Raw genomic sequence first — 21,428 nt, forward strand, 5'->3', positions numbered from 1 at the left:
TTGCTGGGGGTTGAGCTGGTCTCGGAGACTCTGCCACGGAAGAAGTTAGCTGGCGGTTGTGGGCAGGGCAGCCGGAGGGAGTGGAAAGGGGCTCTGCCAGCAGCCCTTCGCATCCTGAAGGTGGGGAGCCGCTTTCAGGGCTGCTGCGGGGTCCTGGCTGGGGGAAAGCGGTCCGGCGAAAAGGTCGGGGCGCTGCCCGGGGTGCCCTGCAGGTGGCGCTATCTTGGAGAAGCAGCAAGGCGGGCGCCTCTTTCCCGCCTTCCCCGCGGGGCTCGACGAGGCTTCCAGGCCGGCGCTGCGCACGCGCAAGTCCGGAAGGCGGCGCCCCGTCAGCCGCCATCTTTGTGCGGGGCAAACTCTGCCGTTGGGGCGGCCGGGCCCGCGTCCAAGATGGCGGCGTCGGCGTCAGGCGGGGCGGGGCCGCGGCGCTGGCGGGAAAGCGGCTGGCGGGCGATCGGCTGAGGCGGCTGAGGCGGCGGCGGAGCTCCTCGTCCGGCCCGGCACCATGCACGTCGTCAAGCGAGGTGGGCAGCCCCGGTCCCCCCGCGGACGCCGCCCCACACCCGACGGTCCCGGGCACTCGATGGTTGGAGGGCGATGGGCTTTGTAATCCCCCAGCGGGTCCCTTGGGTTGGGGGTCCCGGCCTCCCCATCCCAGAGTTCGTGGGGTAGCGAATCCCCCCCCCATTGGTACTTTTAAGGCTGGGGGGCACCAGCCCTGCGAGGTGGGGTGGGGTCCCCCAAAACGGGCTTTTAGGGAGCCCCCTCGTGCCTGGCAAGATAAATGGGCTCTTTCTCCCCCCCACCTTTTCTTCCTCCCCCAAAGCCAGGCCTGCACCCCCCACGGCCCCCCCCGGTAGCCCCCCCGGGCCTTAATCCCCCCCCCGTGAATTGAGGGGGCTGCATCTCCCCCGAAGCCCCTGGAAGAGCGAAAGGCTTCACCGGACGGGCTTCGGCCTGCCTAGCAGGGCCCAGGTGCTTTAGGTGGGGGAGGGCACGGGGGGGCGTCACGGGGGTCTCTTCTGGGACCCTCGAAGGGGGGGGCAGCCTCTTCCCCAAGTGCAAGGAAGGGCCCCTCCCCCTCTGCCCCAAGGCCCCCTGAGGCAGCTCCCCCCCCACCGAATTTATTTATTTATTTATTTTGTCGAGTACGTATTAGATAACATATATAAGTATAAGCATGAATTGAATACATAAAATGAGTGCAATTAAAGGGAACAATAGGACAGGGACGGTAAGCACGCTGGTGCTCTTACGCAGGCCCCTTCATTGATCGATTGAGATGCAGACCCCTGAATTGAGGGGGCTGCATCTCCCTCGGGCAGACCTCCACCCCCCCCCCCCAGAGGTCAAGGCTTGACCAGGTGGGCCGAGGTCCTCCAGATGGGGGGGGCAATGCTTGAGGGGGGCATCAAGGGGGTCTCCTGGGTGGGAACAGGAAAGTCCAATGGAGGGAGGAGGAGCGAGCCCCCTCCTCCTCTGTCTCAAGGCCCCCCCCAGGCCCCAAGCCCTTCCCTAAATTCAGCCCCCCAGAAACTCCTAGAAGAGAGAGAGGCTTGACCAGACAGACTTCAGCCTGTCCAGCAGAGCCAAGGGGGAGGGCTTGAGATGGCCCATCCAGGTCTGTTGGCCTTAAGAGTTCCTGTAGCTCCTGGAAATGGGGGGGGGGGAAGAGCTTGTCCCCAAAGAGTGGGAGGGGGCAGGTGAGTGGCCTCCTCCTGTTCAGCCCCCCCCCCCCCCAGCCATTATGAACAAGGGAATGTGGTGCAGATTCGGGGTCCTTCCCCCCGCCCCCCCCCCCGTCTGTTCTTCTGCCTCAACTCCCCTTTTGACTCCAACAATTTAACGCCTGTCGCTTTCCTCCCTGGCAGATGGCCGCCATGAGCGGGTTATGTTCGACAAGATCACCTCCCGGATCCAGAAGCTCTGCTATGGCCTCAATTTGGATTTTGTGGACCCCGTGAGTTTCTTTTCGGCCTCCCTGTCTGGGAACTCCTCTTTGGGCTCTGCCCTTGTGGGGAAGAGGCTGCTGCAAGGACGCTCGAGGGGGGCTCCTGCGAGGCCTGGCGGGAAAGCAAGGGGAGCTCTGACTCTCTTGACAGGGAGATGGGTGGCATAGAAATGAAATAAATAAATAAAAAATTAAACCTCCCCTCACAAATATTTCCCTATCCTAGATTTCCTAGATTTATCCTAGATAAAACACTGGTATTAATAATACTGAGACGAGGGGATTAGTTTGCCACCAGAGTCTGTCTGATTATTTCTTATTTAGATGGACTTCTGGTGTGTCTTGGATCAGCTGGGGGGGAGGAGGGGAGGAAGGATACCTTTATAGGTGTGAAACCATCCCCTCATTAGTTCATGGCCTTAATCGCTACTCAGCCTTTTATTTATTTGACAAATGTATATGGCTGCCCAGCTCGAACACAGGTGAGTCTGACATTAAAAACCATAATTAGGTAGGTAGGCAGGCAGGCAAATAGATGGATAGAGAAATAGATGATAGAGATAGAGATACTGAAATGGATGACAGGAAGAGAAATAGATGAATTTTGATCATATGACCATGGGGATGTGGCTACGGTTGTAAGTTTGAGGGCCGGTCATAAGTCGCTTTTGTTTAGGGCATTTATAACTTGGAATGGTCGCTAAATGAAGAGTTGTGAGTCGTGGATCCCTGCTCTCTGCTCCAGGGTGGCTACAGAGGAAGATCTTGTAGGCTGTAAAAAGGCTACCTGCTAGGAAATGAGTTTGCCATGAATAAGAGTTCTTTTGTTTTGGCCAGGCTCAAATCACCATGAAGGTGATCCAGGGTCTGTACAGTGGGGTGACCACGGTCGAACTGGACACACTGGCGGCTGAGACGGCAGCCACTCTCACAACCAAGTACCCCGACTATGCCATCCTGGCCGCACGCATCGCGGTCTCCAACCTGCACAAAGAAACGAAGAAAGTCTTTAGCGGTGAGTGCTTGCAGGGAGGGGTGGGGACACTACGTTGTTACTATAGTTTAATTTCCATCACCTGACTGTGGGGGATGCTGCAACGGTCGTAAGTGTGAAAAACGGTTTTAAGTCACTTTTTTCACGGCTGTTGTAACTTTGAGCGGTCACTAAGTGAACTGTTGTAAGTCGAGGAGTAGCTATACTATAAGAAGCTAAAAGTATGCAATATAATAATTGATGCAAAGATTCATAGGTCATTGAAGATACTCTTAAGAGACACTAAGAGGTGTGCTGCAATGAAGCAGTCTCTGCCCACCTGCCAAAACAAGGGATCAGCTGGCCTTTTCTAACCTGACCGGTGCCATCACTGAGAAGGCAATTTTATGGACAATTACTCTAGCTCCTTGCTGTGGTTTTGAATGTTTGCTAAGCAACCAGTCATATCTTGAGGACTACCTGTATTCAGGAAGAAGTGAATTACTCTGAATGCTGACTGGCTCTGAACAGAAAGATGGATAAGTAGAAAATGGATCCTCTGCATCTGAACCGCCATATAGGTTTGTCTTCCTTCTGCCACGGCTAATATGGCCCTGATGTGATCCGTTGTGCCTTTGTTGCTTTCAGATGTGATGGAAGACCTCTACAACTACGTGAATCCACACAACAGAAAGCATTCGCCCATGATCTCCAAAGAAACCCTGGACATTGTACAAGCCAACAAGGATGTATGTGCTGATTGAATGAAACTTCTTTTGGGCAGGTGGAGACAAAGGTGGGGTCCCTGGGGCTCTCCGAGCTGGGTGGCTTTCTTGCAGACGTTTCATGACTCAACGAGGGAACATCATTGCCAGAAGAGGAGGGGGGTTTGCTCTGTGTTTAAATACATGGGCTTGCCCTATCAGTGTTGGTGGGAGTGTCCTTGGTGGTTCTTTGCTTAGGCTGTTGAGAGAGCAACCCCCACTCCCTCCTAGCACTGATGATGTTCCCTAGTTGGGTCACGAAAATGTCTGCAAGAAAACAGCCAAGCTCAGAGACCAGCAAGGACTCCACAGCTCTCCTCCCACGCCCACTCCTCCTCCCCACAAACCCCACTCCCTTCTAGCACTGATGATGTTCCCTAGTTGGGTCTGCAGGAAAGCATCCCAGCTCAGAGAGCACCAACGACCCCCCAGTTCCAACCCTGAGCTATGAATATTTGCTTCTGTTGGAGAAACATGTTCTAGTGCTGGGGGATTCTAGTCTTGAGATGGGACAGAAGGAATCTTGCCACGGTCTTTGGGGTTGGTGCCTCTTTTTTGAGATCCTGACATTTCCTCTGTGACGAGCACAGCATGTTGCTCTTCTGGCAAGGCCTTGTGTCCAGTCCTGGCACCAGACAGGCTCTGGGCTCCTTAAGGCTCCTTAAGGGGTCTTCATTTGTTTGCTTGGCCTGGCAAATGCTCTAAGAGCAGCGACACAAAGCCTCGAAGCCAGGAGGCATTCTCCCACTCAGAGATGATCAAAAGCCACTCAGAAGTCAGATTAGGTTCCCCAGACACGACCCTTTGCATTTTAGCGTATTTATGAACAAGATTGCTGCATATTTGAGTTCAGGCTGGCTGAGGGTCAAACGGTCTCAGTGTCAAATCTGATATCCTGTTGTTTTTTCTGCAGCGACTGAACTCTGCAATAATCTATGACCGGGATTTCTCCTACAATTACTTTGGCTTTAAGGTAAGGTGGAAGTTTATCTATTTATTTACTTACTTGTATCCTGTCTTCTGTTATGTTTACAAATAACTCAAGGGGGTGAAAATACACAATACTCCTGCCTTTTCCACATTTCACCCCCAAAACAACAACTCTGTGAGGTGAGTTGGGCTGGCCTAAATTCACCCATCTGGCTTTCAGGTGGGCCTTGAACTCATGATCTCCCACTTTCTAGCCTAGAGAGAGGATAGTTGGAAGAATCATGGAGTTGTAGAGGGAAGCCTGAAGATCATGTAGTCCAACTCTATGTAACATGCAGGAAAACTATTTAAACCCTCCGTAACCAGAGATTATCTAGCCTCTTCTTCAAAACCTCCAAAGGTGGAGAACTCACAACCGCTCTACGGAGACACTTTTTTTTCTTGCCGGTTTTACCATCAGGAAACTTTTCCTTGTGTTTAAAGGATTCCTTCCTTCCTTCCATCCATCCATCCACCCTCCCTCCCTCCCTCCCTCTTTTCCTTCTTTTACTTTCCCCTTTCCTTCCTTCCTTTTTTTTCTTTCTTTTACCTTCTAAACAGGATAAATACAGTAGAATCGAGGTTGATGGTCCCAGTTACTTACTGGTCAGTGGTCACCATTGTTGATGTACCAGTCAACAGGGCGGTTCATGTAACCATTTATGCAGCCGCCCATCCTTGCTAGAAAACAAGGGTGGTTTTTTGTGGGGGACAGTTGATGAAATGCATCTGGAAAGGGCTTTTCTAGGCCGAGGAAGAGCACAGGGCTGCCAGGTGCCTTAAGCAGACTTTTGAAGCTGCCTCCTTTTGGGCTCTGCTGGGTCCAGGCCACCGGGAGGTGGATGGGTGGCTGGGCGGAGGTTGTGGGGCAATTATTGCAGGCACATTTGGGGGATGGCAATAAATTTAAAGTATGTTGTTGGTGATAAATGGTTGTATTATTTCATTGTCCCTTGGTGACCCTGATTTTTTTAAAAACCTTTCAGACCCTGGAGCGCTCCTATCTTCTGAAAATCAATTCTAAAGGTTTGTACAATGGGCTCAATTCTTTGTACAAAGGTTCTTAACTTTTTTGAACTTTTGATAAAACCTGGCAAAAGAATCAAGAGTGGGGCAGCACCTTTTGGACCTGCCAGACATCAAAGTGACTCTTCCAGGAAACCACCAAGCGAGAAATTGTTGAACTCTGATTCCTCAAAAGGTTTCTGGCCATTTCAGAAGGTCTCAAAAACACGATGGGCTTTCCATGCGCCATTTTGACCTATCTGCCTATTTGACTAGGTAGCAGTGGGACCCTCATAGCCAACCTGCCTCCCCCGCTGACTCTTCCCGGTTGGCCATTTTACGCCTCTGCTGAACTGCAATTCATGAAACTTTCTGCCTTTTCGTAACATCTGAAAAAGATTCCGCTGAGCTTCTGAAATTCTCTGAAATGGGCTAGCCCAGCTCTCCTCCCAACCGGGTAGATGCATCCCTCGGGAAGGTAGTCCTTGACGTATAACCACAATTGGGGCCAGAATATCTGTTGCTAAGGAAGGGATTGTTAAGTGAGACACACCGATTTCAATATTTGTTTTGGCCATAGTCATTGGAATCACTGCAGTTGTTAAGCGAGGCATGTGGTCGTTAAGCGAATCTGGCTTCCCCCGTTGACTGCCTGTCAGAGGCTGGCTGGAAAGGTCAATCATGGTGACTGCCTGACCCCCCCCCCTGGGCCCTACAAGTACATGCGGGGGGGGGGCAAGCTCCCAAATTTCAATCGTGCAACTTGTGGGGATGCTACAACGGTCATAAGGATGAGGACCAGTCGTAAGTCACTTTTTTCAGTGCTATTGCAACTTTGAATAGTCAATGAATAAATTGTGGTAAATCAAGGGCTCCAAGTATTGATAATACCAGGTTTTAAACTCGTTACAGAATAACAGAGTCAGAAGGGACCTTGTAGGTCATTTAGTCCAACCTCCTGCCCAAGCAGGAGACCCTACACCATTTCTGACAGATGGCAGTCCAATCTCTTCCTGAAAGCCTCCAGTGATGAAGCTCCCACAACTTCTAAACGCAACTTCTGTTCCATTGGTTGATGGTTCTCACTGTCAGAAAATTCCTCCTTATTTCCAGGTTGACTCTCTCCTTGGTCAGTTTCCATCCATTATTCCTTGTCTGGCCTTCGGGTGCCTTGGAAAATAGCTTGACCCCCTCCTCTCTGTGGCAGCCCCTCAACTATTGGAAGTCTGCTATCCTATCTCCCCTGGTCCGTCTCTTCACTAGACTAGCTAGGCCCAGTTCCTGCAACCGTTCATTCTATGTTTTAGCCTCCATTTAGGCAGGGGCTGTTTAAGGACCCCCCTCAAGCAGACTCATACGAATGTTTTGTCCTTATTCCCTGGTCAGGCCTCAGCCTCTTCCGAGGAGGAACCTCACTGCCCTTCGGGAAGCTCTCTTCTGTGGCTCCTCTGGGCAGCTCCAAAGGGTCCCTTTAACTTGGCTGCCCCAGAGGCTCACCTGACCCCATCACTCACTCTTCTAACCTGGTTTTTCTTGATAGAGGGGTGTGGTTGGGGTTTTTTTTTGTTTTTTTTTTTGGTATCCTCAGCAGTTTTGCTATCGGTTTTCTTATCTGTGGCCTCAAAAGGCATCCAAATCAGGTGAAATGCAGCCAGTCCTCAACTTACGACGATAATGGGATCTGCCCATTCAGGTTGTAAGTCGCAACAGTTGTAAAGTGGGTCAACATGTGACCAATCTGATTTTAGGATCTTTTTGTGTGGAGTGGTGGTTAAATAAATCACAACGGTCATTAAGAGAACTTCACAGTCATTAAATGAATCCATTGTTCACTACGGGGCATTTTTGCCCAAATCCAGAAGTAAGCGCTGGTTTGCAGCAAAAACATCACAAATTGTGGTTGTGGGATTTGCAAACAGCTGTAAATTGGGCCTGGTTGCCGAGTGCCACAAATGTGGTAACAACGTGACTGCAGGGTGTGTGTCCTTAGAACTTGGGAACTGGATCATAAGTACCTTTTGGGGGCTCCATTGTAACTTTGGACAGTCACTAAGCAAGCAGTTGTAACCCATGGACTACCTGTAAGTGTGGGGACAGGTCTCTCTCCCACCTAACCAACTGTTGCAATATTTACCTCCCTTGAAAGCCGTCTCCCTTCTCTGCCCCCCTGCCTGCAGTGGCCGAGCGTCCCCAGCACATGCTGATGAGGGTCTCGGTGGGGATCCACAAGAACGACATCGAGGCGGCCATTGAGACCTACAACCTCCTGTCCGAGAAGTGGTTCACCCATGCTTCCCCCACCCTCTTCAACGCCGGCACCAACCGCCCTCAGCTCTCCAGGTAAGGAGGGGGAATGGCTGTCTGAGTATTGGGGGAGTAGCTGCTGAAGCCAAGCAGCTTGGAAGGTCAAAGAAACTGGGGGCTGCTTCCGGCAGCTTAGAGACTCACCCCACCTACTCTTCAGGTGTGTGTGGCAGTAGCTCCCTTCCTTCTGCTGCTCATGTGGGCACACCCATATTTGGGGATTGTAATCCAATTCCAGCATCTTGAGAACAGCAGTGAAGAAAGTTTGAAGGACTTTTTCAGTGATTGCCTTGGGTCCTGTTGCAATAGCACTTAACACTAGTGCTTAGACTTATATACCGCTTCATAGTGCTTTATAGCCCCCTCTAAGCGTTTTACAGAGTCAGCTTGTTGCCCCCAACAATCTGGGTCCTTATTTTACTGACCTCAGAAGGATGAGTCAACCTTGAGCCAGTCAGGATCAAACTGGTGGCAGTGGGCAGTCAGCCTTCCATCCTGCAGCCTTAACCACTGGGCCACCAGGGCTCTTGTAATCTGCAATCACTTGTAAAGGTCAAGATAACTTGTAATTGTGGCCTTGGGAAATTTATCAAAGTTAATTTGATTAGGAAAGGCCTTAATTGCAAAAATAGACATAATACTTTATCTGACCAAGTGTGGTTAGATATACAAGGAATTTCTCCGGTACAGAAGCTCTCAGTGTACTTGAAAACAACAGAATACAATAATAATGATAAAGCATACAGCCAATAGAAGATGGAAGCAAAAAATATTAATAAAAGGGGTAAAAATCCTGCAGCAATGCCCTGTGGGTTAATACACATACATATTAGACAAAACACTTAGCAGCCATTGTATTTTATCTGCTGTGAGAGTGAGTGATGGCACAAGGGAAGACACTGTCCTGTGTCTGGTTGTCTTGGCATACAAACAAACAAACAAACTGCCAAGATTGGAAGTGCAGCCCTCTTTTATTTATTTTATTTATTTATTCAATTTGTATCCCGCCCTTCTCCTAGTGGACTCGGGGCGGGAGTCCTCCCTCTTGCTGGGAAAAAACATCCAGGGCTCAGAGTTTTGCCTGGGTTTGGAGGCAACCTTGCCATACCGGAGACTGAAAATCTGCCTTTTCTTCCCTTCCAGCTGCTTCCTCCTGTGCATGAAGGATGACAGCATTGAGGGCATCTACGACACACTGAAGCACTGCGCACTCATCTCCAAGTCCGCGGGGGGAATCGGGGTGGCCGTGAGCTGCATCCGGGCCACTGGCAGCTACATTGCCGGGGTGTGTCTGCCGTGGGCAGCCCACGCAAATTCCTGTGGGCCCCCAAGGGATGCTCAGGATGGCAACTGACGCTGCCTCTGAGGGAGCCTTTCTCCCTGGCTAAGGAGCAGCTCAGATGGATCTAGTTCACTCTCTCCAATCTTCTTAATTTTTCAGACCAATGGCAACTCCAACGGGCTGGTCCCCATGTTGAGGGTCTACAACAACACGGCTCGCTACGTGGACCAAGGGGGAAATAAGGTAGGCGGTCTTCTCCCAAGGGCGCTGGCGGTGACATGTGTGGTCAAGGAAATATATGGGAGGTGACTGTGCCAGGGTCTCCTTCTCAAGCATAGTTTAAAGGGGGGGGGTCCTCCAACCTTGGCAACTTTAAGACTTGTGGACTTCAACTCCCAGAGTTCCTCAGCTATAGCTGACTGAGGAATTCTGGGAGTTGAAGTTCACAAGTCTTATTAGTTGCCAAGGTTGGAGACCCCCGCTTTAAAGGAAGGGCTTTTCTCTGGCCAGGGTGAGGATGTCTCTTCATCCAGCACCCAGAGAAGAGCAACAAAGAGGATTAGGGGGCTGGAGGCTAAAACATATGTAGAAGCGGTTGCAGGAACTGGGCATGGCTAGTTTAATGAAAAGAAAGACTAGGGGTGACATGATAGCAGTCTTCCAATATTTGCGGGGCTGCCACAAAGAAGAGGGAGTCAAATTATTCTCCAAAAGCACTAGAAGGCAGGACAAGAAGCAACGGATAGAGTCTGATCAAGGAGAGAAGCAACCTAGAACTAAGGAGAAACTTCCTGACAGTGAGAACAATTAACCAGTGGAACGGCTTGCCACCAGAAGCTGTGGGTGCTCCAACACTGGAGGCTTTTAAGAAGAGACTGGACAGGCAGTTGTCTCCTGCTTGAGCAGGGACTGGACTAGAAGACCTCCAAGGCTGGCGGACCTGAAGGTTTGGAAAGAGGCCTCAGAAATGCAGCCAGGGCCGAGGTGGGCTGAAGGGGGTTTTGTCCTGCTCTTTCCCACAGAGACCCGGGGCCTTCGCCATCTACCTGGAGCCCTGGCACTTTGACATCTTTGAGTTTCTCGACTTGAAGAAGAACACCGGGAAGGATGAGCAGAGGGCTCGGGACCTTTTCTACGCGCTCTGGATCCCGGACCTCTTCATGAAACGGGTGGAGACCAACCAGGTAACAGGGATTGCAGCTGAGTCCTCTACTTGGGGGGCGGGGAAGGGGGGGAGGGCCCTCCATGGCCTGAAGCTGGCCGTAGAGCAAAACTGAACCCTGACATTTGTGGCCTAGAAGGTGGGTTCATCTTGAATTGAATCAGATGCTCTGCCTTTCATGAACGTCTGTTGAAGGTTGTTATTAACACATTAAGGTTAATCTGCAGAAGAAAAGCTTACGACTGGTTGATTAGCGACTGTCCGAAGTTCTGCTGTCCCCGCCCCAAAGTTCTCACAATCTGGTTCTGGTAGCCCCTCCCTCATGGTCACGGCTGCATGCCAGGTGCTGAGCAGCTGCCCACATTCACAGGGTCCTGTGACCCTGTGAATGAGAATTCATCTTATTTATTATTATTATTTATTATTTAAATTTGTATACCGCCCTTCTCCCGAAGGACTCAGGGCGGTGAACAGCCAAAATTTAAAACACATACAGTATAAAAATTAAAAAGAATTTAAACAAAATTAAATCAGTTTGGCTTCCCTAAATTTTAAAACCCTTTCCCCATAAAATAACCCATTAAAATTTTAAGCCAGCCTGGCTTGCTGGAATAAGAAGGTCTTTAACGCTCGGCAGAAAGTACGGAGGTCTGGGATCAGTCGTATTCCTGGGGGTAGCTCGTTCCAGAGGGTGGGTGCCCTTCATACATCTTGCATGAAGAGAATTCATCTTGCACTCTTTCAGCAAAAACATCCCATAGTGAACAATGGGTTTGTTTTATGACCTTGGTATTCACTTAATGACTGCTGCACAAAAGGTAGTAAAATCGGGTGGGTGGTAGCTCCGTTTTGGGCATGAAAGCCAGCTTGGTGACTGGGCTAGTCCTTCACTGTCGGCCCACCCACTCACCCAGGACGAGAAGCTGGCCAGAGGGAGAGCCAGCCTGGAAATTAGGAGAAATTTCCTGAAAGGGAGAACAATTGGATGTGGGCCCTTCACCCTTTGCCTTCCTCGAGGGCAGGAGGGTCCCCTGGGCTGCAGCAGGAGGGTCTCGTAGGGCGAGTCTCTTCTGGGTGGGGTCTCCAGCCCACTGGAGTTGAGCTTTGCCCCTCCTTCAACAGGACTGGTCCCTGATGTGCCCAAACGAATGTCCCGGGCTGGATGAGGTCTGGGGAGAAGAGTTTGAGCGGCTCTACGAAAGGTAGGAAGGACCGGCTGGGTTGGGAGGTGCAAAATGGAACCGGCAGGGTTTCTGCAGGATGTTTTGGGATGCATTTGCATCAGAAAATTAACAGATTCATCAACCTCACACCAAGGATTTGCCGAGGAAGCCACGATGGTGTTTGATGAAATTAAACGTAACCATATTTGTAAAGTCCTCTGCTGAGAAGGTACCCAGAGGTACTTCAACAAATGCAGCAATAAAATGCCAAATGGTTACTTAACCCAAAAAGAAAGGATTCTGTGTGGAAGAAGAGATGGTGGGATTGCCTGAAGAAGTCCTCAAGTTCTGGAGGACATCCGTAAAGCTTTCTCCCCTGTCCTTCGGGGTCTCCCAGGGGCTCCATCCAGCAGGGGGGACCCTGGGCTGCAGGGCCACTACGGAGGAAGCTCTTGGGGGGGCTGAGGATTTGCATTTCGTGGAGGTGGATGGGATTGGTAGTTAACCCCATGCCGGAGGTGATTGAGGGACCTGACCGGTGGGCTTGAGTGGGTGCTTTGTGTTGGGAGCAGGTGCTCCCAGATGGAGGGTGGGGCAGGTGTCATGGGGCCAGTGAAGGGTTCAACTCTCCTGTTTTCTGGATAAGCAGCTGAGAGTTACTTGGCTGTGGTGGAGCAGAAGTTGTTCAATAAGGACATCAAACCAGCGAAGTCCATTAGTAGCCAGTAGCTGAGTGAGGCTTCTTACAACTGCTTGAAATGGGCCTGGAAGCCCATCTGGCAAAGGTCCTCAGCACACCCTTCGTTCTCGCTGGGGAGCCGGTTGTGTGTTTGGGCTGAGGTGGAGGTCCTGGAAGCCCTGCGCTTGTCCCCCCAGCTACGAGAAGCAAGGCCGGGTGCGCAAAGTGGTGAAGGCCCAGCAGCTCTGGTATGCCATCATTGAGTCTCAGACGGAGACGGGGACGCCCTACATGCTCTACAAGGACTCCTGCAACCGGAAGAGCAACCAGCAGAACCTGGGCACCATCAAGTGCAGCAACCTTTGCACCGAGATTGTGGAGTACACCAGCAACGATGAGGTGGGCTGCTGCCTCCTCCTCCTCCTCTTCCTCCTCCTCCTCTTCCTCCTTCTCCTCCTGTGCTCTCCACTTCCACTTCTTTCCCTCCAGCCCTGCTCTTCCCTCACCTCCTTTTCCTTGTCCTTCCTCCCCTCCTCTCCTTCGTCCCCTCCCCTGTCCTTTTCAGCCAAGCCCAGAAGGGTGTCCAGGCACCCAGAAAGGGATCTTAGGACACTCTTATCACAAAGCTGCCCTTGAGTGTGGGGCCAGCAGCTGTGAGTGGGGAAAGCCTTCCTTTGAGAAAGTCCCCTCCTCTTCCCACAGTCCTTTAAGTTCCTTGAGGAGCTGGCCATTGACCAACATAGTTTGGCAGGAGTCCTGTGGGTCCGTGCAGTGGACCCACATGAAGGGAAATAAACTGTAGGACCCCCTACCTGGGCCAAAGAATCTGGATGCTGGGAGGTCCAAGGGCTGGGCTCCCGTTGTGGTGGGGGTCTCCAGGGGGGAGGAGGAGGCTCGTGTGGCGTTCCCTCCCGTGAGAGTCTCTGCTTGCACCGTCCAGGTTGCCGTCTGCAACCTGGCCTCCATAGCCCTGAACATGTACGTGACGCCGGAGCACACATACGACTTCCAGAGGCTGGCCGAGGTCACCAAGGTCATCGTCCGGAACCTGAACAAGATCATCGACATCAACCACTACCCGGTGCCGGAGGTACGTGGGGTCCAGGAGGGGGCACCCAGGCTAGGTCGCAAGTCGTGACAGTCGTTAAGTGAGGTGCCCACGGTCTAGAGGCAGGGAAACCAGGTGCCAGTTGATTCTCAGGCAGGGAAATCCCCAGCAGATACATTTATCTGAAGCATTTATAGGGCTGCCCATCTTTCAACTGACTCCGGGTGGCTCCTAATCAAAAATTAAAAAACAATATTGAATCATTTTAAAACTAAAAGTCAATCTTTTAAAACAGTAAAAAACCAGGGACCAATCCAGGGTAACCCAAAGGTGTTTTTTCAAGAGATAACTGGACTTTCTTGTTTTTCTTTGAATTTTTTTATTTGCTTTAATTTATATGCCGCCCTTCTCCGGAGACTCAGGGCAGCTTACAATGTGTTAAGCAATAGCCTTCATACTTTTGTATATTCATACAAAGTCAGCTTATTGCCCCCACAATCTGGGTCCTCATTTCACCTACCTTAGAAAGGACGGAAGGCTGAGTCAACCTTGAGCCTGGTGAGATTTGAACTTGCAGTAATTGCAGACAGCTTGATGTTAATAACAGTGCATTAGTCCACTGTGCTACCAAGGCTCAGTTGGAGATGTTTTGCTTCTCCTCCAAGAAGCTTCCTCAGCTCTGACTGAATGGTAGGGAATGGAACTATCCAACCAGAGCAGAAGGAAGCTTCCTGGATGGGAAGCGAAACGTCTTCAAAGAAAAACCAGAAAGTCCAGTTGCCTCTTGAAAAAAGCACCTTTGGGACAACCGTGGCCTGGATGACTGAGAATCTCCGTGGACATCCAGAGCAACCGACTACCCCCTAATCCTCTTCCAGCGTTTGGGGGAAGGGCTGGTCTTCGAGGCCTCACGGAAGGCCCAAAGGTTGGAGGCCCACCAGACGTCAGGGGGCAGAGTGGTCCGTGGGGCAGGGGCTGCCACGGAGGAGACTGGCTTTCTAGCTCCCCTCAGATGACAACATTTAAGGGAAGGGGCTAGGAGAGTGCCCACCCTGGAGATGAACTGGAGATCCGCACGAGCTGTCTGAGACGAGGCAGGCTGAGCCCTTTCCTCCTTCCTCCCTTCAAATGTCTCCAGGCCGAGACCTCCAACAAGCGCCACCGCCCCATTGGCATTGGGGTGCAGGGCCTGGCCGACGCCTTCATCCTCATGAGGTTCCCCTTCGAGAGCCCCGAGGCCCAGCTGCTCAACCAGCAGATCTTCGAGACCATCTACTACTGGGCCCTGGAGGCCAGCTGCCAGCTCGCCAGGGAAGACGGGCCCTACGAGACCTACCAGGGCAGCCCGGTCAGCAGAGGAGTAAGTGGAAGGGGGCTTCGGACTGGGGTGGTCTGAGGCTGCAGGAGGCTGCTTTTAAAGCTGATGGGCTTCTTCGCCCCGGAGTCCCACTGAAAAGAGGCATTTTGTCTCTCTGGTGTGGCTCCTTCATCAGTGAGCTTTGGATGCGGAATTCAGATTTCTGAAGAACCTTTATTCAGTGGAGTTCCTTGGTGCTCTCTGAGCTTGGCTGTCTTCTTGCAGACGTTTCGTGACCTGACTACTAGGGAATGTTATCAGTGCTATCAGCAGCAGCAACCCTGATGATGTTACCTAATTGGGTCATGAAATGTCTGCAAGAAAACAGCCGAGCTCAGAGAGCGTCTTTATCTTTCTTTTCAAACCCAGAGAGTCTGCAGGGTCCAGTTAGGCAGGCAGACCCCTCCCTCTTAGCTTCCCTTGGGCAAGAAAATTGGGTGTGCAGGCACCCTGCCTTGGCAAGCCCTGCTCTGTGGGGGTGGGGGGCTTCCCTGTGGGGCGTGTGGGAGAGCTGGCTTGTTCCGGAATGAAGGGGGCTGCTCTCCCTCCCACCCTCCTGCAGATCCTTCAGTATGACATGTGGGACGTGACCCCCACGGGCCTTTGGGACTGGAGCGCTCTGAAGGCCAAAATCGCACAGTGAGTACAAGACCCTCCTCCCCACTCCTACTGCAGAGTGGGTGCTCAGCGCAGAGGCCCTGTGCCCCTGCCCCGTTCCTGGGGTGCCCTTGGTGCCTGCTGGGCCCCTGTCAGCCCCCCCATTTCTCCTGCCCGTCTCTTCCAGGTATGGGGTCAGGAATAGCCTCCTGGTGGCCCCGATGCCCACAGCTTCCACGGCTCAGATTTTGGGGAACAATGAGTCCGTGGAGCCCTACACCAGCAACATCTACACCCGCCGTGTTCTCTCGGGGGAGTTCCAGGTAAGGGCCATCCTGAGAGCCTTGGAGGGGGGGAGGGGGCCCCAGGCCCAGGGCTGTGGGGAGGGTCCTGGTGTTGCAAAGAGGATAAAGGACACGGCCATCACGTAATTGAGGCTTGGAGGCTCCGGGCTGTTGCGTGCAAGAATGTAGCTAGTCCTCGAATTACGACCACAACTGGGCCAGAAGTTCTAAGAATTGCTAAGCAACAGTGTGGGTTGGGTGTGTTTGTGTTAAGTGGACCGCACCTGATTTTCTGACCTTTTTGTGACACGGTTGTTAAGTGAATCGTTGCAGTTGTTCAGTGAATCATGTTAAGCGTATCCAGTCTCCTCCCCTCCCCACCCCATTGACCTCTTGTGGGAAGCCGGCTGGAAAGGCCGCAGAGGACGACCCCGTGACCCCTGGGCAGCTGCAAAACACCTGGAGGTTGCCAGGCACAGAAATTTTGATCCTGTGTCTGGTTGCCAGTCCCTTTTTTTCAACTCTGTTGAAACTTTCAGTGGTCACTAAAGAATGGTTGTAAGTCAAGGACTGCCTGCAGCAAAAACCGGCTGCCTCCGTCAGAGAAGGGCCTGCGTGGCAACATGGGAAGGGAAGCGGACGTGGGCTGTAGGTGGGCCGAAAGGGGGCGTCTAAGGTACCTAACGGGACTGCTGGGGTTTTGGGTTGCAGATAGTGAACCCCCACTTGCTGAAGGACCTGACCGAGAGGGGCCTGTGGAACGAGGAGATGAAGAACCAGATCATCGCCTTCAGCGGCTCCATCCAGGTACGTCTGGCCGACGATCCTGGGTCCCCTGCGCTGGTCAGGAGCCCCGTCCGTTTTTCTGCTCCGCCCCAGAGCTGCTACATGGGGCTCCCCTTGAGGAGCACCCAGAGGCTCCAACTGGTCCAGAACGCGGCCGCGCGAGTGGTTATGGGGGCGACCTGTCGCTCCCATGTAACACCTCTCTTGCGCGAGCTGCACTGGCTCCCAGTGGTTTTCCAGGTGCGTTTCAAGGTGCTAGTCACCATCTTCAAAGCTCTCCATGGCTTAGGACCGGGATACTTACAGGACCGCCTTCTGACACCACATGCCTCCCACCGGCCGATTCGCTCCCACAGAGGGGGCCTCCTCAGGGTGCCGTCGGCCAAACAATGTTGGCTGGTGACCCCCAGGGGGAGAGCCTTCTCTGTGGGGGCTCCTGCCCTATGGAATGAGCTGCCCCCGGACATACGAAGGATCCCCGACCTCTGCGCCTTCCGTCGTGCTCTGAAGACCCTATTATTTCAGCAAGCCGGTCTGACCGAATGAATTAACTTAAGTGGGTTTTAAAGGTTTAAAAGGGGTTTTAGCTAAGGGTTTTAAATACGGCCAATGCTTTAAATTATTTTAAATTGTTTTTAATTTTTGTGTTGGTATTATTTTTATCATGGCTGTACACCGCCCTAAGTCCTTCGGGAGAAGGGCGGTATAGAAATGTAATGAAATAAATAAATAAATACATACATACATACATACATACATACATACATACATACATACATACATACATACATTTAATCAATAAATAATTCTTTAAAAAAGAAGACATTCCTCCTTGGTTGCCCAGGCTGAAAAGGCCCTTTGTCCCAGGTTTTCTCTCCCTGGCTTCCTGCAGAGAGGCTGCTGGGACTTCCTGCTCTCTCTCTCTCTCTCTCTCTGGTTTGAGCCAAACCTTCCACCAGCTCTCAACCGCCCCGAGAGAGATCCATCCTGCTGCTCTTCTTCCTTCCAGAATATCCCAGAGATTCCCGAGGACTTGAAGCAGCTCTACAAGACGGTGTGGGAGATCTCGCAGAAGACCATCCTGAAGATGGCGGCTGACAGGGGGGCCTTCATCGACCAGAGCCAGTCTCTCAACATCCACATTGCGGAGCCCAACTATGGCAAGCTGACCAGTATGCACTTCTACGGCTGGAAACAGGTGAGAGAGGAAGGCAGATTCTTAGGGCACCTCCTGTAGCTAATTGACCCACTCTGAACAGGCATCTCCACCAACTGTATAATAGCATTGATGCTGTTCCCTAGTTGGGTCATGAGAGCTCAGAGAGAAAGAGCAACCAGCAGAACCTGGGTACCATCAGGCTGGCTCTCATGCCTAAGGAGGGACTAGAACTCCCAGTCTCCTCCTGATTGGCTCAAAGTCACCCAGCCAGCTTTCATGCCTAAGGCGGGACTAGAACTCCCAGTCTCCTGGTGATTGGCCCAAAGTCAACCTGTTGGCGTTCATGCCTAAAGCGGGACTAGAACTAGTTTCCTGGTGATTGACCCAGTCACCCAACCAGGTTTCGTGCCTAAGGCGGGACTAGAACTCCCATCTCCTGGTGATGAGTCCAAAGTCGCCCAGCTGGCTTTCGTGCCTCAGGCGGGACTAGAACTCGTGGCGTCCTGCTTTCTAGCCTGGATGCCTCCACCACGGAGACCGGGGCCTTGGGTCTTTGAGCTGGTGCGCACTTGCCTCCGCAGGGCCTGAAGACGGGGATGTACTACCTGCGGACCAAGCCGGCAGCCAATCCCATCCAGTTCACCCTCAACAAGGAGAAGCTGAAGGAGAAGACCTCCAAGGAAGAGGAGGAGAAGGAGAGGAACACGGCGGCCATGGTCTGCTCCCTGGAGAACCGGGATGAGTGCCTGATGTGTGGGTCTTAAGGAGCCTCTGGGCCCCCTCGGCCTCCTTTCGCCTCCCCCAGTGCCCCCCGTCCCCTAAGCTAGGTTAGGAAGTTCTAGGTCACTCTGCAGGGCTGCCAGGCCATGGTGCTGTGCCTGCAGGAAATTGGGTTACCATCCTGCACTGGCCTTCCCTTGCAAAGTGGCCAAGGTAGGATTGGGGGATTAGGTCAAGGGAGAGGGGGAAGGGGAGAACTGGGGGTCCAACAGCTGTAGCCAGAACCTGTAAGTGCCCTTGAGTAGCTGTGGAGGGGCTGTTCCCTATTCACTCCCAGGGAGGCAGGTTCAGCCTAAGCTGCCTTGATGATCACGTTTTGTGCCTGACCTCCTTTCTGGGACCCCTTCTGAGGGTCTCCTGCCCCTTTGCCCTTTTCCATGTCTCCCTGGCTCCCTCTTTGGGGAAGAAATCAGTTCTTAGGACAATTTCTTCCTCTCTGCCTTGTCACAAATCCTTGGAAAACTTTGCTCCGTTAAGATCCCGACTGTACTCAGTTGCCAGGCTGGGCTGCTGGGACTGAACCAAAGGATGTTCCTTGACTTCATTGTGTAGTTTTCTAACAAAATCCACGGCTTCCGTTTTGACTATTTATTGTATTCGGCTACTCTGTATTGTATTCGGCTACTCTGCACCTGAATCCTTGAGGCTTGTCGAATACATCAATAAAGACTCCAGTGGGAGGATTAAAGGGCCGTCTTTGAGACCTTTGCGTACATTCGCTGGTAGATCACTTTGAGTTAACTTTTGGCGGAAGCCCTAGAGGAACTAGCTGCCTCCCAATATTTGAGGAGAGAAGAGGGGGCTCAACCTATTTTCCAAAGCAGGCAGGACACGAAGCAAGCGATGGAAACTTACCAAGGACAGAAACAACGTAGAACTAAGGAGAAATTTCCTGACAGTGAGAACAATTAATTGATGGAACGGCTTGTCTCCAGAAGTTGTGGGTGCTCCAACACTGGAGGCTTTTAAGAAGAGACTGGACAGCCATTTGCCTGGGATGGTATAGGACCAGTCGTGGCCATTTTAAGACTTGTGGGCTTCAGCGCCCAGAATTCCCCAGCCAGACATGCTGGCTGGGCAATTCTGGGAGCTGAAGTCCACAAGTTGAACACCCTTGGCGTAGGGTCTCCAACGTGGGCAGGAGGTTGGACTAGAAGACCTCCAAGGTCCCTTCCAATTCTGTAATTCTGCAACTGGTGCACAGAATTCAGTGGAGCTTAAAAAGTCCAATCTTGAGTTTGCTTTCAACATTGTTTAGGAGTCGAGGGAGTCAAATAGTCCGTATGACAAGCAACAGAGGTTTTAGGGCCAGATGGTAAGTAATCGCAGACCGTGGAAGATTCCCCTCTGAAAGCAAAGAACAGGCTGCTCCTTGGGCCGGCCAGCCCTGGGGGAAGAAGGGAGCTTCTGGGCAAGGACCTGTCGTCTCCCACACCTCTGGAATCCTATTTGTCAGGTCTGAGAAGAAACGTACCTGAAAGAATATTCTTGAGCAGGAAGACTGAAAACAAAAAGCAAGACATTACAAAATAAAAGAGAGGAGAGGGCACTTGTTTGACCCATGCGCTGATGATGTTACCTAGTTTGGTAATGAAACGTCTGCAAGAAAACAACCGAGCTCAGAGAGCACTGAGGATCCCACAGTTCTTCCCCTCCCTGCACACACCTTTCCCTTCTAGCACTGATGAAGTTCCCCATTTGGGTCATGAAATGTTTGTAAAAAGCATCCAGGCTCAGAGAGCACCGAGGACCCCACAGTCCTCCCCCTTCTAGCACTGGGCATTGAATGATCTTTATTAGGCTGCAAGGAGCACAGAATCGTTTGAAATGAGAGGGGTGGCAAATAAATTTAATAAATGTCATTTCAGCAAATTAACATTGCTGACTTTATTCTGTTTCATCTTAATAGAAATACTTTGAGATATTTTTGGAGATATTTTAGAAACGGGTCAAAGTTCACTGTCCCTGTTGGGAAGGGTCATGGGTTGTTTGTCACCACACCAAAGAAAAACCACTTTTGTACAATTTTGGGTAACTCACCGAGATTTGGGAAGCCAAGAGAGTTTGTTTTTCTGGAAGAGTTTCAGGAGACTGGCTCTGACCTTTGGTTCCCACACCGTAGATCAAAGGGTGGACAGTCCAGGGGAAGAGCAGGTAGGTTGCGCTGATGAGGTTGTGGACATCCTGTGAGGCTGATTTGGCGAGTCGGAAGACGACGGATGAAGAGAGGCGAGAGGAGTAGCCAATGGCAATCACGATCCAGTGGGTGCCACAAGTGTGGAAGACTTTGTGACGGACGTTGCCAGAGTTGATCTTCAGAGCCGTGTGGATAATCCGGCTGTAGGAAGCCAGGAGGAGGCTGAGGTCAAAGAGAAAGTCAAAACACCTTATGGTAATTCCTGCCCTCTTGTTCACGGAGATGTCGCTGCAGGACAATCTCATGATGGCCATGTGTTCACAGGCAAAATGGCTGATGACGTTTGAACGGCAGAACCGCACCTGGGAGGCCAAGGCCACCACTGGTCCAACAGTACCAAGACTTCTCAGCAAGGAGAGGAACATCAAGAAGCCCAGGAGTTTGATGGTCATGAGTTCTGCGTAGCGCAGCGGGTGGCAGATGGCCAGGAACCGGTCTAGAGCCATCATCAGAAGAACGTTGCAGTCCAGGAATATTGTGAAGTAAAGGAAGAACATTTGCACCAGGCATTCAGTCAGGGAGATGTGGCTGGCAGGGAGCACCAGGCTGAAGAGCATTCTGGGCAGGATGGCAAAAGTCCCAAAGAGGTTGACCGTCAAGAGCAAGGCGATGAGCAGGCACATGGGGGAGTGGAGGCTCTCCTCCGTCTTCACCGTGTAGATCACGATGCAGTTGGTGGCCACAATGAGGAGAAACAGGCAGAAGAAAGGAATGGCGAGGAAGGGCCGGAGCTCCTGGAGTCCTGGGAATGGGACGAGGGTGAATTCCACGTAGGACACGTTGGCTGGGCTATTCTGCATCTCTGCTCCCGTAGCTGGCAGGTTGATGGATCTCAGACGGCTGATGTGTCTTGATTCTGAAAAGAACCGTTGCCTTTTGGTCAATCCCAAGTTGGGTAAAGCCTTGCAGAACAAGGACCTGAGGTGATCCCACAGTCCTCCTCCTCTCCACTAACTCCCTTCTAGCAC

The 21,428-nt window shown here is 51.8% G+C and overlaps 2 protein-coding genes across 2 annotated transcripts; one reads left to right on the plus strand and one right to left on the minus strand.

Annotated features, from left to right (window-relative positions):
* The first annotated feature begins 447 nt into the window (after positions 1–447).
* RRM1 (ribonucleotide reductase catalytic subunit M1) lies at positions 448–18,951 on the plus strand. The gene is made up of 19 exons (XM_070944149.1): positions 448–524; positions 1,872–1,960; positions 2,789–2,966; positions 3,573–3,673; positions 4,602–4,661; positions 5,644–5,683; positions 7,840–8,002; positions 9,110–9,251; positions 9,408–9,491; positions 10,271–10,432; positions 11,533–11,612; positions 12,450–12,651; positions 13,193–13,342; positions 14,439–14,660; positions 15,220–15,296; positions 15,442–15,577; positions 16,250–16,345; positions 17,334–17,522; positions 18,065–18,951. Exons 1-19 carry the CDS (start codon positions 506–508, stop codon positions 18,245–18,247), a joined length of 2,373 nt encoding a protein of 790 aa, XP_070800250.1. The 5' UTR covers positions 448–505; the 3' UTR covers positions 18,248–18,951.
* Positions 18,952–20,299: 1,348 nt separating this feature from the next.
* Positions 20,300–21,260, minus strand: LOC139317179 (olfactory receptor 52K1-like). The gene is given in 2 exon segments (XM_070944150.1): positions 20,300–20,366; positions 20,368–21,260. Coding segments are annotated over 2 exon segments (960 nt in total).
* Between the last annotated feature and the right edge of the window lie 168 nt (positions 21,261–21,428).

Source organism: Pituophis catenifer, unplaced genomic scaffold, assembly GCF_029215685.1.
Source record: "Pituophis catenifer annectens isolate HBS135680 unplaced genomic scaffold, rPitCat1.0.hap2 SCAF_4, whole genome shotgun sequence".
Classification (NCBI taxonomy): domain Eukaryota; kingdom Metazoa; phylum Chordata; class Lepidosauria; order Squamata; family Colubridae; genus Pituophis; species Pituophis catenifer.

Excerpts from the sequence above, each read along its gene's own strand:
- RRM1 (XM_070944149.1), top strand. Across the intron at positions 10,433-11,532 it reads AACGGGTGGAGACCAACCAG|GACTGGTCCCTGATGTGCCC; the intron begins GTAACAGGGATT and ends CTCCTTCAACAG. Across the intron at positions 17,523-18,064 it reads ACTTCTACGGCTGGAAACAG|GGCCTGAAGACGGGGATGTA; the intron begins GTGAGAGAGGAA and ends TTGCCTCCGCAG.